This window comes from Panthera uncia (genome assembly GCF_023721935.1).
Source record: "Panthera uncia isolate 11264 chromosome B2 unlocalized genomic scaffold, Puncia_PCG_1.0 HiC_scaffold_24, whole genome shotgun sequence".
Lineage (NCBI taxonomy): Eukaryota > Metazoa > Chordata > Mammalia > Carnivora > Felidae > Panthera > Panthera uncia.
In genome coordinates, this window is record NW_026057580.1 from 14,577,371 (window position 1) to 14,596,602 (window position 19,232).

At 40.1% G+C, this 19,232-nt stretch overlaps 1 protein-coding gene across 2 annotated transcripts in view; it reads right to left on the bottom strand.

Annotated features, from left to right (window-relative positions):
• The window catches only part of RCAN2 (regulator of calcineurin 2), a 279,002-nt gene that overhangs the window by 227,346 nt on the left and 32,424 nt on the right, over positions 1-19,232 (bottom strand). For both annotated transcript variants that reach the window (XM_049652820.1, XM_049652819.1), the window contains exon 2: positions 8,586-8,812. In XM_049652820.1, the coding sequence (XP_049508777.1) occupies positions 8,586-8,810 (225 nt within the window). In that variant the 5' untranslated portion in view covers positions 8,811-8,812. The remainder of the gene's footprint in view (positions 1-8,585; positions 8,813-19,232) is intronic.

Here is a 19,232-nt window from a genome sequence, read left to right on the forward strand (position 1 = left end):
TCTGAGTGATTTGTTTGTTTCCACAACTTCCAATCCACAAAGGCTTTGCACCACTCACAACATTGCAAAGAACGCCCTATCAGTGATGCCCAAAGAGGAGTTCTTTTGGAAGAGACCACAGTTGCTTAGATATGTAAACTCAGAGAAGTTTCTGTAGGGGAAAGACAATTCCACTGCAGCTGAGAACCCAGGTGTTAACAAGGAAGCAGATCAAGAGCAGGGCCAGGAAACCACATATATGCTCACCTTCTCCTCCTCTTTCTAAATCGTGATGACCCCACCTCCTGACTCCCGTATTTAGCTTTAATGAAAACTAGTTATCAGTGCCAAATTTCCAATATTGAAGACTCATTTCTCTGAAAATTTGGAAAGAAGCTATTTGAAGAGCTAAACTCTTGACTTCTATGCCCCTTGCAAAGCTTTGAACGTCATCTACATAGCGATAAATTTAAAATGCACTTCTAGGGGTGCCTGGGTGGCTCAGTCTGTTGGGCATCTGACATCGGCTCAGGTCATGGTCTCACAGTTTGTGAGTTCGAGCCCCACATCGGGCTCTGTGCTGACAGCTCGGAGACTGGAGCCTGCTTCGGATTCTGTGTCTCCCTCTCTCTCTGCCCTCCCCTACTTGCAGTCTGCCTCTCTCTCTCAAAAATAAATAAACATTAAAAAAAATTTTTTGAAAATAAAATAAAAATATATAATCTACTAATTTAGGTCATTTTTTTCCTACTCATAGTGGAACTTTAAACATCTGCAAAATATACCATCAGTGACTCCTGGCCAGCCTCCTTATATATTGAAAGATGATTGTTAAACTTCCCATAAAAATATGAGCAAAGTCTGATTAGATAATTCAGAAAGTTTTCTTGAATTATACATATACATAATTAGGTTACTACAAAAGAAACAGCATATCAAGACCATTAAGAATCAAGAGAGGGGCCATGATTGAGTATTAATTCTTAATTTGAGCTTCCTGGAAGCCAAGAAAAACAAACAAACAAACAAACATGTAAGTTACATAATCTTCCTAGTGAGAAAAATACCAGTTCCCCAAGGTAAACAAAGTTTTCTTGGTAGTATATTCTAGACAAAACATAACACATGACTCTTATTTGGGGAACCGTGAACAACATGTATCTTAAAACCAACACAGAAATAATTTTCATGCAGCCAAGACTGAAATTAAATTTTCAAGAGCCCAAGGCTGTGATATGGGGGGTACAACTTTGTTAGCCAAGACTGGCTATATCAAGCCTTTCTTCCTACTTCCACAGCACATGTGTCATCTAAACACATGGTTTTAGGAGGGCTCTTTCTTTCCTTGAACCAGAGATGAACGGTCACAGCCTTGGGTGATGGGGACAGGAATGAAAGAGAATGAGAAAGGGAAGCAATGTTTACCAAGAAGACTTAGTGTTGCACCCCCTGCTCTAAGCATTTCATCTCATTTAATCACATAACAAACCTACACGGAAGGTACAGTTAACCCCGTTTTATAAAAGAGAGAACTGAGATTCAGAGAAGTTAAGTTAACCAAGATCACACAACTAGTCTGCGGTAGCGGCAGGATTTGGACCCAAGAGCTTCTGGGTAGCCCAAGCCCTCTCACAGGGCCCTTCTGTCTCTCTGGAAGTGCCCGTGTTATGTCTAGGACCGTGGGGGACTTTACAGGATATAGAAGAATGATGAGCTTTGCACTATTGCCTTCAAGATACTTGCAATCCTCCAGCTGGAGTTGGAGACCAGACCATCATATAAGGCAGTGCACTCTATGCATAATAACATACTAAATAATCTGGAGTTAGTAATAGCTACAAGTATGGGGGGGGGGGGGGAGAGTGTAGGCTTTGAACAAGATACGAGATATATTTCAACATGTTTGTTGAAAAGTCTTACCCATGTCATGTATCTGATCAAGTCTCCACCTCAAAACATGGGTGGGGATTATAGTGTTTGTATTTAAAACATATGTTGTTGTGCTGTATGATAAAACATCCCCAGCAAAATACATTACCAAAATACCACTGGAAAGTGATCAAACTTAACAAAATGAACTACACAGGTTGTCTTTCGATATATCCATTCTTCCCAAGAAGCAGGAAAGTATGGTTGAACACTGTATGCACAAAATCATAAATGAGTAGACAATAACCAAGTATAAGCAGTGCAGTAACGTAGAACAAGTATCACATGATATTAATAGGACTGGCACTCAGCTCATCTGTATCACACTGATCTCATCCATGGAGCTAAATGTCAGACCTGCTGTGAAGGATACCTTGGTATTGTTTTAAAGTTCATGTCCCAACTCTCTGACTTTGTCTGGTTATCTCTGAACGGGTCCAGCGTTTCAGACCACCGAACCAAGAACAGAATCAAAAGCAGGGTGAAGCCAATGCCATTTTCAGCTGGTGAGAGCAAGGAAAACATAACAATAAAGCTCCTTCGCCAGGCTTCCCCGGGGCTCCGTCTCTGAAACTGCCTCTTAAAAAAGGAGGTTCTTAGGTGATAACTCAATAGTTATTCCTTCAATTTACATATCCTTTAGATTTGAAATAACTAAAAATTATCCATCCCGACCGGGGCCACTGTGATGGTTTTGCCTTCTGTGCATTTTTGAGAGGCTGCTGGCCTGGGAGGAAAGTAGAGGATGGAATCCAGCTTGCCCTCCACCTGTCAAGCCACCCACAACTGCTCAGGGCTTCACTCACTCCTTCACCTTGGGGAAAGGGGGGACCATTTTTTCAAATTCACCCATCATGGCCCAGGCAGTATGCCCTAAGACTCTGCCCCTGGGGCAGCTTCTCATAATTCACAGAGTCACTGGATAGGCCAGCAGCAGCTCTGGTGGAATCAAAATTAGTGGCTTCCAAGGAAACTTCATTTTTCCAAGAAGGGAAAAAAGCTCCCTGTCCCTCTTCAATATTATCCCAGACTAATTGGAACATGGCAGCCATTTTTCCCCAGGTGCCATCAAGAATACATGCTCACCTGCTCTTTGGCACAGAAACCAAATATTCTCAACTCTGTATGCATCAGGCTTAATTCTTTCCACTGCCTCAATTATTTTCAGGTAGCTAAGTGGGGCATTTAGAGTGGCTCGTCAGGTGCTCGAGCCCCAGGGGGTCACTCAGTGCTGTGGTGAAGCAAGACACTAAATATGCCTCTGGAATATTTCAGTCACTTGAAGAAAGGTTAAGGTTCCAGGGAATGTCCTACAGCAGCTTTCAAATCTGCCCCACGCTGGGCCTCTCATCTGGCAGGTGCCCCCGAGTGATTAGCGGTGACTAATTATGGTTCCCAGCCATCGTCCAGAGAAAGGAGAAAACAGGAATACCTGACTGAGTACAATGATATCCACTGTCTTTTTCACAATTTAAAACCTTCTTTAAAGCAACAAACCTATTTGTAAATGTCACTTCCACCTATCAGGGATGAAAAGCACAAGAGAAACGGTGAGACTCAAAAGTATTCCTTGAATATTTGGTATCTAATTTGTTATCTGCTTTAGTTATTTTTTTGTAAGTTCATTTATTTTTTGAGAGAGACAGAGACAGTGTGAGTAGGGGAGGGGTAGAGAGAGAGGGAGACAGAGAATCTCAAGCAGGCTCCGTGCTGCCAGGGCAGAGCCCAAAGCGGGGCTCGAACCCAGAAACCTCGAGATCATGAACTGAGCTGAAACCAAGAGTCGGATGCTTAACCGACTGAGCCACCCAGGCACCCCTATCCACTTTAGTATTTAAAACAAATGCTCAGTTATCATTTTCTCACCCTCAGGTCACCACAGTTTACTTCATTTCTTGTTTTCTTCAACCTATATTCGGTGACACTTAAACTGCAATCATCTTCTTGTTTAGCCTTTGCTACATATCCTTAGCATGACTTTTTTCCCCCAGCCTTAAATCATCTCATTACAGGGAACCATTACAGGCTTCCATAAGATCTTCCAAAGCTTTGCCTATCAGCTTTCATTTTCTTTTTTCTTTTCTTTTCACTTGTTTTCTTTTATCTCTCCCTCTTCTTCTCTAGGGGTAGTTATGAAAACAAATGTGCTTAAGACATCTCTAATTTTTTTTACTCACTTGGCTTACTCAATATATCAGTCACTTCTAAAAATGTTACACAAAATGTCAGTGTAAGCGGACATACAAAGCAGGTTTTATTCATATGAGTATCACAGCTTAACTACAAGAGTGATTTGGATTCAATGCATTTATGTTTAGCTTGAATCTTGCTATTGAATTACCTGAGTTCTCTGCCTTACATTCTGTTACCTGAATGTTCATGCTGGTGGATAGCCAACTTTATTTCTAGAATCTGCTTTCCACGGTAGAGTTGAGAGAAGCTGAGGTATGGTGGGTAATGAACCAGAATTAAAAGTCAAGAGGCCCTGTACTTATGGTACCAACCATGAGTATCAGTCTATTTAGACAGACTAAGTTACACTCGGGACAACAAACCCCCAAATCCCAGTGGTTTAAAGCAACAAAGGCTTTTTTGTTTTCTTGTCATGTTGCAGGCTCCTCATGGGCCCTGCTCTGCGTCCTCACTCTCCTCACCCCACAACCCGCTGCCTGGGCAGGCACCCCCAACAATGCCACTTGCCCCGGCAGCATGAAAAGAACATTTTTCAGGGTCAAGCGTTGGTAATGAAATGCTTGACCCTGGAAATGACAGGTCACTCCTGCTTCCACATTGAGCAGAAGTAGCCTGAGTTTCCAGGGAATGCAATTCTGGTACATGCTCAGGAGGTAGAGGAACGGAAAGACACCACCCTCATAGGGTTGTCATGACAATCAAAGGCTTTCATGTTTATAAAGCATTTGGAAGAGCTCCTGGCACCTTGCTATATGCTATGTAAGTATTCGCTGCTATTATCATCACCATCATCATCATTAAACTGAATAAATTCATAATTTTTGGAGGCCATTATCAAGTCAGGGTTCTCCTTATTGAATTGAATTTGGTGAAATGTTTCGTGGGTGTTGTTTCCTTGTTCTCCTTTATCTACTAGTGCGTGCCCATGTCCCAGTGAGCAGACCCTCACCCATCTTCAGTACAGACACAGGGCAGCCCCCGGGATACCCCTGCGGCCTCACCTACCTCAAGATGACTTTTTGCAACCCGGCTGGATCCAGAAAGGCCAACCCAGGGGAGCATGCCAAAGGGAAATGAACCCCAGTAACTTTTAGGTGTTGCACGCTGTGAAGATCCCAGTTCTAAATGTGTTTCATACAAAAATATTTATCCTTCAAGCTGTAGCACGCAAACAGCAATCTGCATTTATTGGTTTCACATGCCAATTTCCTCCAGCTCCGGTTTTCCTTTGTGTTATATAAACAAATCTCAACCATCTGGACCACAACAAGCCACTCTGAAGTATGTGCTCACTCCGTGCAAAAGCATCAAATCAAAATACAATCTCGCAGAATTCTGCCTAACAGAAAATCGGAGTGAACAATTTTCACAAAGCTGTTTTTAAAATGTTCTTTAGGTGTCAGAATAGGATACAGAGGATAGCAGAAATGAACTTATCAGGATATTTATTACTTGGACAAACAGAAACTATCATAACAAGATCATATCTTACAGTGGTACCTACGTTAATAGCCCAATTTAGTGGTTTCCAAATTACTTCAAAAAGGAAAAGGGCTCAGAAAAATGGTCTCAGACAGGTGGGAAAGCAGAGACTGCTGAAAGACTCATACACGACAGTCAGGAAAGCAGAAGCTTTAATTCCAGCTAAGGAAATTAAAATGTATGCATTATAATAACTGCAAGAAACAATCTAAACTGTAGTCCGTCAATATCAAGAAACAATGAACTGGAAAGTAGACTGTGCCAAGAAAGAAAGGGCTCTGCCAAAACAAGTTCCATATATTGCCAACAACCCACCGGCATCTCTGAAATGAATACTAAGCTCCATTTCCAATGTCTTATCTCCCTGATAGAACTCCAGGCTACTGAAGGCATCTTCCAAGTCCAAGTATTTAAAATTTTTTTTAACGTTTATTTATTTTTGAGACAGAGAGAGACAGAGCATGAACGGGGGAGGGTCAGAGAGAGAGGGAGACACAGAATCGGAAACAGGCTCCAGGCTCTGAGCCATCAGCACAGAGCCTGACGCGGGGCTTGAACTCACGAACCGCGAGATCATGACCTGAGCCGAAGTCGGACGCTTAACCGACTGAGCCACCCAGGTGCCCCCCAAGGCCAAGTATTTTAGAACATCACCATGGCTAGCCTTGTCCACAGGCAAATATAGGAGTGCTAGAAATGCTTTGTGTTTCTTTTCCCTCTACCTAAAAATATCTCTTCACCAACTTTGCACAGTGCCCAAAGTGTCCACCCTTTGGGAGAGAGAATGATCATCAGACTTTGTGACTTAGATTCATGAACTTTGCACGTTGTGGAAAGAATTTCCTGAGAGAGCGGCATACAAAATAAATGAGTTTTATTAAGATAGTGGGAAACAATGGAGGTAAAGGGAAGACTATAAAGGTCTGGAAGTTAAAGAGAAAGAGGTGGCAATGAAGATGGGGGGCCCCAAGGTTCCCAAACACATTTTTTCTAGTGTCCCGTGATCATGGCTCCTTGCTATTGTTACCTCATTGGCATCTGATCATCTTGCTTTGTCATCCTTAACCATGTGTATGTAGTTAAAACTGAATCTAGATCAGATAATTTGATATCCTATCGACTCTCTTCTTCAAATGGGGGCTATAAAATCGCACCAAGGTAGAAAACTTTCCATCTGATTTAATAAACCTAATTACGTAGACTTCGGCCAATTACAAAATTCACCTCGTCGGCTATTAAAATACGGTCTAAATAATTTGATAATTTGGTTCCACTGAACTACATCTGGTTGATTTCAATTCAATATTTTATCAAGGTCATTTTAAAACCGAACACTTATGATCAAACTGCAATGTACCAACTTTGTATACAAATTAAATGAAAATATTTTGTAATCTGTGATTCATTCTCAGATTAGAACATCAGCATAGATGTGGGAAAATTCCCATGAACTCTCCCCACGCTTCTGTCTTTCTATATAACCAATCCTGGTTCAGCAGATCAATCATGCTTAAGCACACTCCAAAATAAGATAAGCTCCTCCCTAGGTCTGACTGTTTCAATCTACCAAGAAATATTTAATCAGGAAAGAATCAAAGTCCTCATTTGGCCTCTAAGGAAAATCCATCCAATTGTTGATTAATTTAGACAAATAGATGATAGAATGAGAAAACACAGAATCTTGTTTCATAGTTAATGTCAGGTAGGTTTCCAGCGGGGGGGGGGGGGGGGGGAGAAATTACTGGCTCTGAGTAAATTACAATCTGTGTTATAAACTGATTATAATCCAAGAGCAAAACTCCCAATTTCTTTCAAAGAGACTATGTGCCATTTTCTTACTTTAAATAGGGGATCGCATCTAAGTCCTTGGATTTCAAGCTATTTTTAGCCTAACATTTCAATGTTCAACGCCAAAATAATATCAATATAAAACTATCTTTAAATGGCTTGAAACAATTCCTAGTCGTCCAGGCTATCAGAATTGCTTACAAAACCAATAAAATCCAGAAAAAAAAAGATTTCCAGTAATTGTTTTCAGGCAAAAGAGACTGGAGTTTAGCAATTGGCAAAACAGCCCAAATTTGTAAAATGGCAATCAATAAATCCTACTCTTACGTCTCACACAGAGGCATAAACTTTAGTTTAGGAAAAAGGGTCCCTTCCCCCCAAAATTGTTGCCCATGTTTTACAACATAGTATAATAATTACAATTAGAAATCCACATCCACAGGGAAGGTTTGATCTATTCAGACACCCTACTTAAAAGGTCAGAGAAATCTAGAATGAACTTTGAAAAGATCTCCAAGCAGAATATTTAACTCTGATTTCCAAGAACACTTACATTGAATCAAGCTTGTGTCTTAAAATGGGAAGCTTCATTTTCTGGAAGATACTTGTACACAGACAACCTCATTCCCCAATCATTTCAAATCAACCACTTTCGCTTCAGATTCTCACCACCCACATAACATTTCCACCCTGTGTGGTATCACTGAGCAAAGCAAGACACAGAGGACCAGCCAGCTTACCTTCCCAATAACGGCTGCAGGACTCAGGTCACAGCTATTTTGGGAACATTCATCCCACTGCAGGAGGGGCAGGAGTGAAAAAGAGCTTGTGCCATTTTGAGAAAGGCAAATCATGGTTTTGGCAGAATAGGGAAATAGGAATAGGAAATAGGAATAGGGAATAGAATAGGAAAATAAAACTTTTTTGTTGTAACAACATCTGCTTCCTAAAGGGGTATCTCCTGCAATCGCTACTCCTAACACCACTTGCTCTGTTAGGCAGGCATATGGGTCTCCGAGGATGAGATGTGATTCAACATGTACAACCTTGTCACAGTTAGTTGGTCACAGAGTAGGCTTTTCTACTGCTGTGCATGCCCAGAAGAGAGCCAACTACACATTTTCCACAATTTCCAAACCGCAATCACAAATGAGCCACAAGACAGAGACAATGCCACATCTTCCCAGGATTCAGGAGCAGAAAAGGCTTATTACCTTGCTTTCTTCTCCTTCGAACACTGACTGGTGAACATTGCACGCAAACAGTGAGTTGGGGAGGTCGTTGAAGTCAGTGATTGCTTGAAAGGCTTCCTCTGCGAAACACCGAGTTACAGCCCAGTCCCTGTCTATGCAGCAGAGCAAGAAAAGTTCTCCATCTTCCGGGGTATGCCCCTGCTGCCCGAGGCTCCTCATTCCAATGAAGTAAGATTCTCCCCTCATTCCTGAGGACACAAAGACGGACATGTGTTAGAACAGGCATCGATTCCTTAAAACTTGATCGTAAGGCCGAGCTGCCCAGTGTTTCCTAGACGTGGGACCCGGGAACATTATGTAAACTCTCTGAGCCTTTGCTTCCTTATGAGAATCAAATGGACTCAGGAGAGTGCTTTCATAAGTTAGACAATGAATTATATAAAACCACTGCTGCTACTACTAATGACTGTCCTTTATTGAGTTCTAGGAACTGTTCTAAATGATCGACATGCATCAACTAACCTATTCCATCTCCACAACAGTCTATGAGATTGGCATCAACGTTATCCTTGTTTTACAGACAGGGAAACTGAGGAACAAAGCAAGTGAGTAGCTTTTACTATGTCAGTGATGAAATGGCAGGACTAGAATTCAAACCCAGGGAGTTTGGCACCAGAGCTCACTTTCCTATATCATAGAAATGAAGCAGATCAAGATTAGTGCAAGTCTGTATTTAAGGAAGTACAACCTACTTCATCACCACCCGAATCTTGTTTAGGGTAACTCTAACAGTTAATATTTTATCCACAATGAGGACACACACGGACACACACACACACACACACCTACCTTCTGCCTGGGATGATTACTCTATTTGTGAACCTTGGATTTTGAAAATAAGTACTCTCTTGGTTAATAGATAGATCTATAATAGACAGATCTAATAATAGATCTATCTAGTGGTTAGATAGATATAGATATAGATATAGATATAGATATAGATGATATAGATATAGATTTCCTTTCCTCATAGTCCCCATCACAAAGCTTTCTCGTATTCCTTTTACCTAGCTGTGTTCAATCATTCTATTACTTCCTCACTCCAATGTTCAGATTTTTATCCCACTGCAAATGGTTGGAGAGTTTTATCATTTTCTGATACTGACACATTGTAGTAGATTTTGTCCATCTCCCCATATGCCCCAAGGATAGGTAGTATCTACATTTTTCTTTTGTATCTATTTTCATGCCTATCATGCTCAATGATTAGAAGCCCCAAAGGTGAAATAATTTGTCCGTGGGATGCATGTAAGACTGACTGACACCTACAGTGTGGCTGCTGGGCCGTCTTTTGGAAGTGCCATTTTCCCAGTCCCATCACTAAAGGGCCTCAGAGTACAGGACAGATGGGTGGGCACCACAGAACATCACTCTGCCCTCATGAGGTTTGTTAGACACAAATTCTGGTCCCCAAACAAGTACGGATGGGTTTCTGCATATGTCTCTCTCGAACTCTGATTAGATCACTCAGGTGATGAGGTTATGTTTTTCTGTTTTTATTTTTCCTAGAAACAAAGGCCAAGTGGGATCCTGATAAGCATCATTCGATGGTAATATAAATAATGTGTTATATATAAAACCTAGGACCTGGTTGGGACAAGAGCCAAAACTTTAAAATTGTGAGTTAGTAACTCTAAAAGCAGATCATTGTAATTGTGGTAAGTAAAAATCCTCGTCTATATAAAATAAAATAGAACAACTCCTGTATTTTAAAGTTAAAGCTCCAATGAATCCATTTTCTATATTTAAATTGACAAAGTACTTATTTTATTTTTTATTTTTATTTACTTTTTTAATGTTTATTTACTTTTGAGAGACAGAGACATAACTCAAGCAGGGGCGGGGCAGAGAAAGAAGGAGACACAGAATCCGAAGCAGGCTCCAGGCTCTGAGCTGTCAGCACAGAGCCTTATGTGGGGCTCGAACTCACGGACTATGAGATCATGACATGAGCCAAAGTCAGTGCTCAACCGACTGAACCACCCAGGTGCCCTACAAAGTACTTGTTTTAAATAAAAATATTGTATATCTCTTATGCTTTGTTTTATTCTATAATTAATCCAAAATATATAAATATTTGTAATTACAAAAATTTCAACAAAATACTTATATGTATTTTTTCCTTCATATTCATTTATACTATTGCTTCAAATGTTACTATAATATGCATAATAACCATCATTTATTATTATTAGAGTACTAATTATTTTAATAGTAAGAATAATTAGTAAGAGCATTAAAACAGTATTATTTTCATCAATGGATTATAGGAAAACCTTTTAATAATGAAGTTATAGTCATCCAGTAGCATGAAGTATAGCTATTATGTGTCAATACTGATTTTATTTTTAATCCTGTCCCTCTTATTTAAAAATTTTAAATTAATCAAAATTAATCCCCAAATGTCCCTAAATATTTTCCGAGAATGTTTCAATTACTCTTTTTCCGAAAGAAATAAAAATCCATTGCTGAACAAATTAATTAAATAGACCAAATATTAAGCCTTACTCAGGGCTCATTTTAATCTACTCAAATAGCCTTAACTTCTGTTCTAAGCTGTAACAATACGATTATCTTCAAGAGACTTTATTTTAAGCTCATTACTTTCAGTAAAGATTTAAAAGGTGAATGCATTTTTGGCAAACAACGTATTCTACTTATATGGAGAGATATTTTAGAAGTCAGAGCTCTGAACAAAGGCACCCGGATTTCTCGTGCCAGTTCCATTACTGACTCAACTCATAATTTGGAGAAGTCAATCGATCATTCGACGACTCAGTTTATCTTTACAAAATCAGAACAAGCACATCTCTCTGTTTCCCCCCCTCTGCAGAGGAGGAAGGGGAGGAGGAAATGAAAGGGGAGTGGAGGAAGTGCTCAAAATCAGTACTAACCACCACATAAAAGGATAAGTAATATAAAACACTCTAGAAACACATCATTATGATAATCTCAGAGCAGGACTATTCGGCATCACCACTAACCTTTAGTAAGCCCAAATAAACACGAAGAAAGGGAAGCTCTGAAGACCCAAAGAACTCCCCAGTACAGAAATGTAAAGGCCCTAGAGCCTTTCTCTTTTTAAATTAATCTCAAGACTCTGAACGGCTTGTAAAACAAGTTTGAGGCAACAGTTACCTGCATAGCATAAGAAGATTTACATGTGTCATCCTTATTTCTAAACCTGTGGTTGGTCATCCAAATGATGAGCTGCCTCTTGAGCTGAAGGCAGCTCTTCTGGGAGGGTTTCCCAACCACCCCCCCCCACGCCCCCCACGCCCCCATGACCCATGCATATGGCATCCTTCCTCTGCACATCCTAAGCACATAGCACACAGCCTTCTCTCCCGATCATCCTGCACCATGCCTACTGCTTTACCAGTCTGTATCTCAAACCAGAGCAGGTGTTTTTGACAGGAGAGACTGGCCCGTCTTCACCAGTGAGTCTTTAGACTGGGTCATAGAGAAAGCCCTCAAAATGATGTTCGACTGAATTAATGAATTCTGTAAGGAGGAGTCATGTTCAAAAAATAACAGACAAGCAATGAGTTAAAGTGGCCAACTTAAAATACATACACTAATAATATAGCATTTGCTTCAAATCCATCCACTAATAAGGAGGACAACCTGCTCACTCCAGTGTTAAGGTTTGACTTATAAAATGCAATTGTATAAATGAAAGATGGCAAGAACCACTCAAATGATTCTTCTAGCTAAAATGGAAATCTGCAGGGTCTAATTAAAATCACACTTACATCTTTTAATTACACAAGTTCACTCAAGAAAAAACTGAAAAATTCAGAAAGTATTTTAAAAGGAAAATAAAAGCAAACCATAATCCTACTATCCAGAGAAAATTGTACTAACATTTTGGTCTAGTTAACTGCAGTGTTTTTTTTTTTTTTTCACATGTATAATTTCTAAACAAAATTGGGATCCTGCTGTTTCATATCCCACTTCTTTCTTGAAACATTGATATAATCAAGAGCAGTTCCCTGTACCATTACATATTCTCTGAAAACACTAATTTTAATAGACACATAGTATCCCAGTGTACAGATCTGTCATAATTTATTTAACCATTCTTCTGTTGTTTGACATTTAGGAAGCATAAATTTCCATCATCATGTGCATCTGGTAAAGGAAAACCACTATCCACTATTAAAATATAAAGGGTCCCCTGGAAGAACCTCAACACTTCCTTACATGCAGAGAAAGGACATCTTTATGAAACGCTAGCAGGGGCCCCAGGAGGACACTTGGGTTCCATTCCTTCCGTACATCACATCCCTTCTGGACTGTGGTTTTTACCTCAGCAAAATGGAGAAACAATGTGACTTTGTCTACCCTGTGGTCTCCCGTGAACATCAAATGAGATAAAGCATATGAATGTCTTTTGAAGCTTCCAAAATAATATGTGAAGTAAAGCGATTCATTACTCTTGTAGGCTCATTGAGAGCAAGGCAATAGCAAAGGAATCTGGCACTAAGGAGCCGGTTGCCATCTACTACTGCTAAGTATGTGGACGCAGGAATGTCCAGGAGTGTTAAGCCCATAGTATTTAAAAAAAAAATTTTATGAATATAATTTATTGTCAAATTAGCTTACCTACAACACACAGTGCTCATCCCACAAGTTCCTCCTCAATGCCCATCATCCATTTTCCCTTCTCCTCCACCCCCCCCCCCCACCACCCATCCACCCTCAGTTTTTTCTCTGTATTTAAGAGTCTCTTATGGTTTGCCTCCCTCCCTCTCTGTTTGTAACTTATTTCCCCCTCCCCTTCCCCCATGGTCTTCTGTCAAGTTTCTCAAGATCCACATATGAGTGAAAACGTATGATATCTGTCCTTCTCTGACTGACTTATTTCATTCAGCATAATACCTTCCAGTTCCATCCATATTGCTGCAAATGGCAGGATTTGATTCTTTCTCATTGCCAAGTAGTATTCCATTGCATATATAAACCACAATTTCTTTATCCATTCATCAGTTGATGGACATTTAGGCTCTTTCCATAATTTGGCTATTGTTGAAAGTGCTGCTCTAAACATTGGGGTACAAGTGCCCCTATGCATCAGCACTCCTGTACGCTTTGGATAAATTCCTAGCAGTGCTATTGCTGGGTCATAGGGTAGCTCTATTTTAATTTTTTGAGGAACCTCCACACCGTTTTCCAGAGCAGCTGCACCAGTTTGCAGGGTTCCCATTTCTCCACATCCTCGCCAGCATCTGTAGTTTCCTGAGTTGTTCATTTTAGCCACTCTGACCAGTGTGAGGTGGTATCTCAGTGTGGCTTTGATTTGTATTTCCCTGATGAGGAGTGACATTGAGCATGTTTTCACGTGTCTGTTAAGTCCATAGTATTAAACTGAGAGATGAAGAGAGGTGGTGCTCCATTATTTGCTACAAGTGTGGTTGGAGACTCCAGGAGGAGGGAAAGAGGATTGTAAAGCAAAAAAGACCAGTTAAGATAAAAACAAAACAAAATAAAAACCTAAAAAATCCTGTCCCTCCCAAACACCACTAACAATGCGCTAATGGTTATATATAGTCTTACCAAGTTGGTAGCAATGAGAACATAAATGCTTGAATTTGACTCGTTTTAATGAAGGAGGAAGCCCAAAGACAGGACGATTTTCAACTCTTTCATTACTTTGCTATAACATGGAAATGATTTCATCCAAGATCCTCTGAAAACCCTACAGCACTTATTAATTAAACATTAAAAGACCTGAAATAAAGAGGGTATAGTTCCTCCTATGAACACTGAAACTTAAAGATGCCCTTTCAGTATCAAAGAATTAGCAACTGAATAAATGTTTGTTGCACAAATAAGTGAACAAATTCTCTCTCCCCCAATAAACAAGAATAATGTACACATTGCTAGGCTTCTGTACAAGGAATTAATCTTTCCCAAACTCCCTACTTTTCATTCCTGGCAAACATTTATTGGGCACAATTAAACTCAGGAGAAGGGACCTCAAGGAGTCATCTGATTCTGTTGGATATCATTATTGTCACAGTGTTATCAATACGCAGGAGATTCAGATCCCTAAATTCAGAATTCTAAAAAAAAAAAAAAATCTACCTTTCTGGGAATGGGATATATCTCATGCAAATGGGGAGTCATGCATTTGTTCATAGGATTTCTGGTCTAGAAAGTCTTATATAAGTCTGGATATAGAAGGAGGGGATAATTCTAAATAATCCATGAGAACAGCCGAGAGGGTTAAAAAAAAAAAAAAAAAAAGATTGTAAACCACCATGGAAACACTCATTTTCATACTAGCTTCACTATCAAGTAAATTCATCCCATCAATAGTTTGAGGTATGTCCTATAAGAAAGGCTAATAGCACTTTGGAAGGGTTAGGGTGGTGATATTCTCATCTTGAGTCCCCTCAACATGGAGAGAAGAACATCATGGCCAATTCTGAGTACCACTCACTACAGAAAAACTAGACGTCTTTCTAAGGAGATGATTCAGTCTCATCAAGGGGCCAAAAATCACATCATCTAAAAAACAGGGGCATGGGAAAACATAGCCTATGAAAGCACACGAAAGGAGTCTTGAGTGGAATCATAGTTGCCTTCAATTTTCAAAAGAGGAAATAGAATTTTTGTGTGTGATACTAAGAAGTCAAACCAGGGAAAAAGAATTCAATTTAATAAAAGGTACCATGGATCTGTCAACAATTCACATTAAAACAGAAATGTCCTGCCTCATGTCTTAGTAGGAAACTTGTATCAGTGACAGCCAGTGAGTAAGCTCCATAGAGCAGGTGACAAATATCAGGCAGGATGTCACAGAGGGAATCCAAGGACCAGTGGACTGGCTGGCTGGCATTTCCATTAAGGTCTCTTCTTACCTTGAGATTTTTATCTTTCCATGATTAGCAGAAAATCTGAGGGGTGCCAACATGGCTCAGTTGGTTGAGCATCTGACTCTTGATTTCAGCTCAGGTCATGATTGTTCGTGGGATCAAGCCCTGTGTTGGGGTCTGCATTGACAGGGAGGAGCATGCTTGGGATTCCCTCTCTCCCTTTCTCTCTGCCCTTCCTCCACGCTCTTCTCTCTCTCTCTCTTTCTCTCTCAAAATAAATAAGTAAACTTTAAAAAAGAAGAGGGGAGCCTGGGTGACTCAGTTGGTTAAGCACCCAACTCTTGATTTCAGCTCAGGTCATGATGATTTCATGGTTCATGGGATTGAGCCTCTTGTCGAGCTCCATATGCTACTTGGGATTCTCTCTCCCTCTCTCTCCGTCTCTCCCTACGCATGCACTCTCTTTCTCACTCACTCTTTCTCTCTCAAAATTAATTAATAAACTTTATAAAACTTTATAAAAAGAAAAAGAAAAAGAAAATCTGCAAAAGAGGTAACTGTTTATCTTTGGGTTTAAAGATACTCAAGAAAGGGAAATTTATAACCTTTCCCAAAAGCTTTCTCCAGTGTTGAAACCTTTAATGTGATACTCATATCCACCTAAAGTTTTCATTTTCCAGGTTACTCAAACTAGAAAGTGAGATTTTTTAAAATAGTAAATAATGATTCATTAAGGAAGAAAAATAAGCCAACACTTAAATAAAGCAACTTAAGTTTGGGTTTATTTCTCCTTAGACAAAAGAATGTTAAAGATTTAACTTGTCTGCTTTTTAAATGAAGAACAGGAATCTAAAACTTTTTGCAATAAGAGCAATAAACAGGAAAAAAAAAAAAAAGCCTGATCCCATCTTATGGCCAGCTGAGGAGGATAAATAAGTAAACAGGATAAATGGAAATGATTAAGGAATAATTCACTTTGACTTAAAGTTCAATTTTGATTGATAAACAATTAAATGGACTATGGGAGGTTTGTTAGTTTGGAGGAACTTAAAAATGACAATGCCAACTTGACTGCTAAGGAGAATAACTAAAAATGCAATGTTGAATTAATAAGTAATACAGAAGAAATGTCTATAGTTATTATTTTAAGTTGAACATAAGGTTAAATGAATCCAGTTCAAATTTTTAAAGACTAGAAAACTTTAATTTTTACAGCATTAAAAATCCCTTTGGCTCTAAAATTGATTCTTTAATGATAGCTGAGACAAAATAAGCTTATTAGAAGAAAACTTTTATGTGAATAACAAGAATTATTTTAAATTAAATAATACCCTCAGCTATCACTTTTGGTCTGGCCTAAGGGATAAGGTCTTTTTGATGTCCTTTTGGTATTTTAATATCTAGATCCTCTTAGGGATAAACCAGGCCTTTTGCTCATTTTTGTCCATCTTAAAGAGAGATTGAAGTATATTAGTAACAACAAACCGTTTCAGCCATCCTGACATACAAAGGAGAAACATGATATTCTTAGGCTGTGCTCCACTGAAACCCATTAGAGCTCTTTCTGAAATATAATGGAACCTATTTAATTCAGCTGCAGAATTTTCACACCTGCTGAGTTGTGTGAACCTCATGCTATTCTTGACACCAATTGGGGTCAGTCTTGAAAGAATCAGGAACATGCAGTTTTTCCACTCATGGTTTTCAAAGGAAGTTAGCCACATTCCTTGGTCATGGCTCCCTTCAGGATTCCTTCTGGAGCCACTGTTCCACCTTAAGCTCCCACAAGAACATAATTCAATTAATTCGGTTCCCTAAGGAAGCACCTTCTTATGAATTTTGATGAACTGGCGGGGGGCAGGGGGTGGCGGTGGAGTTGTTTCCATCATCTCCTTTTGTACTGGATTCCATAGGAGTGATGGGACTAACTAACTTGATCAGAATAATGTGCGTGCTTCTGCAGGCTTTTAACACCCATGATCTCCCAGCAAGATTTGTGAATCCTGAATATTCTTCCAGTGGAGAAAATAAAGAGGGAAAGAAGAACCTCAAATTTGCTCAGGGTCAGATAGGCATTTGTATTCCACTCCCACAACCCTAACTGACATCATCAAGAAAATGCGTTTCAAATGGCTTGTTTGCAAGAGAAGAGTCAAGTAGAGAAAACACCATCTTTTATAAAAGGTTAGAGGGTTGAGGAGGTTGTTCTTAAAGACAGGAAAATTGGGGCACCTAGGTGGCTCCGTCGGTTAAGCAGCCAACTCTGGGTTTCGGCTCAGGTCATGATCTCACAGAATTATGCGATTGAGCCCTGTGTCGGGCTCTGTGCTGACAATGCAGAGCTTGCTTGGGATGGTTTGTCTCCCTCTCTTTCAGCCCCTCCCCCACTTCTGCTCGTGCTCTCTCTCTCAAAATATGGAAACATTTTTTAAAAAGACAGGAAAATCTATTTCTATAAAGAATGACCTATAATAAACCATACATTTATTAAACAAAACAAGCAATATTAGAACACATCACTCAAAAGACAAGAGCTTTGGTCATTGCATTAGTCAAGGTCCCAGTAGGAAACAGATGGCATGCTCAAATTGGATAATTTGAAAAGAGTTTAATAAAGTAGCTGTTTACAGATGTGTGGGCAGGGTATATGGAAACCACAACACACAGTACAAAATCTGGACTCACACTATCCCTAGACCTGAAGTGGTAAGAAGAGGGGAGGGGTTTTCAGAATGGGGACACCCAAGGTCTATTCAATTCAAAGAGTAGACCTTTGGTTGAGAGGTATAGCCAATCCACAGTGGCACCACAAAGAGTGAACCAGAGGGATAAATGTCTCCATCTTGCTCTCTGCCTGTGAGCCACTGGCACCTTCCATTGGCCAAACCCAGTTGCAGACCAGAGGGTAAGGGAGCTGTGATACTGAGTATACGGCTCAGCCACTGGGGGCACAGCACACAGTGGAAAAGGGTGGGGAGAGAGGTTTGTGGGATCAAGTGAAGAAATCAAATATAGTCTTTATAATTCGGTGGTAGTCTAAATGTTTCATAGGTTAACTTCAAAAGAACTTGGTTTAAGAATTTTTTTTTAATTTTAAAAAGTTTTACGTTTATTTATTAGAGAAGGAGAGAGAGAAAGACAGAGAGAGAACAGGAGAGAGAGAGAGAATCCTAAGCAGGCTCTGCACTGTCAGCATGGAGCCCAATGTAGGGCTCTAACTCACAAACCATGAGATCATGACCTGAGCCCAAGTCGGATGTTTAACTGACTGAGCCACCCAGATGCCCCTGATCTGGAAAGTCTTAAACTGGATACAAAAGGAAGGGGCAATCACAAAGAAGCCCCCGAGAATGGCAGAAGGCAATGTCTACACCACTGTGGACTATGTATTTTGGAGCCTGGTATGGAGGCAGAAGCCCTTCTTTTCATTTTGCTGTCAGAGGAAACTCAAAGAAAGCCCCAAGCCTCTGGATGAGCCTAGCAATTATATGCAAAAGAACTTTTCACAGGAGGATAACACTTCAAAAGTGAGCAGCAAAGCAGGTGAACGTTGCTATGGTAGCTAAAGTCAGATTTATCCTGTCATCTTTCACCTTCTGCTTTCTGAGCACGGAGGAGAAACAGAGTGAAAAGGATCTAGAGCAGAGAGTGAGAGATGGGGCACCTCCCCTCTGAGAAAATCCAGCCAAGAAGGGTTGGAGTTATTCTGACCTTCTAGTAAGAAAGAAAAGCCAGACAGGAAGGCTGCTGGGGGGGGGGGGGGGGGGGGGGGGGGGGGGGGGGG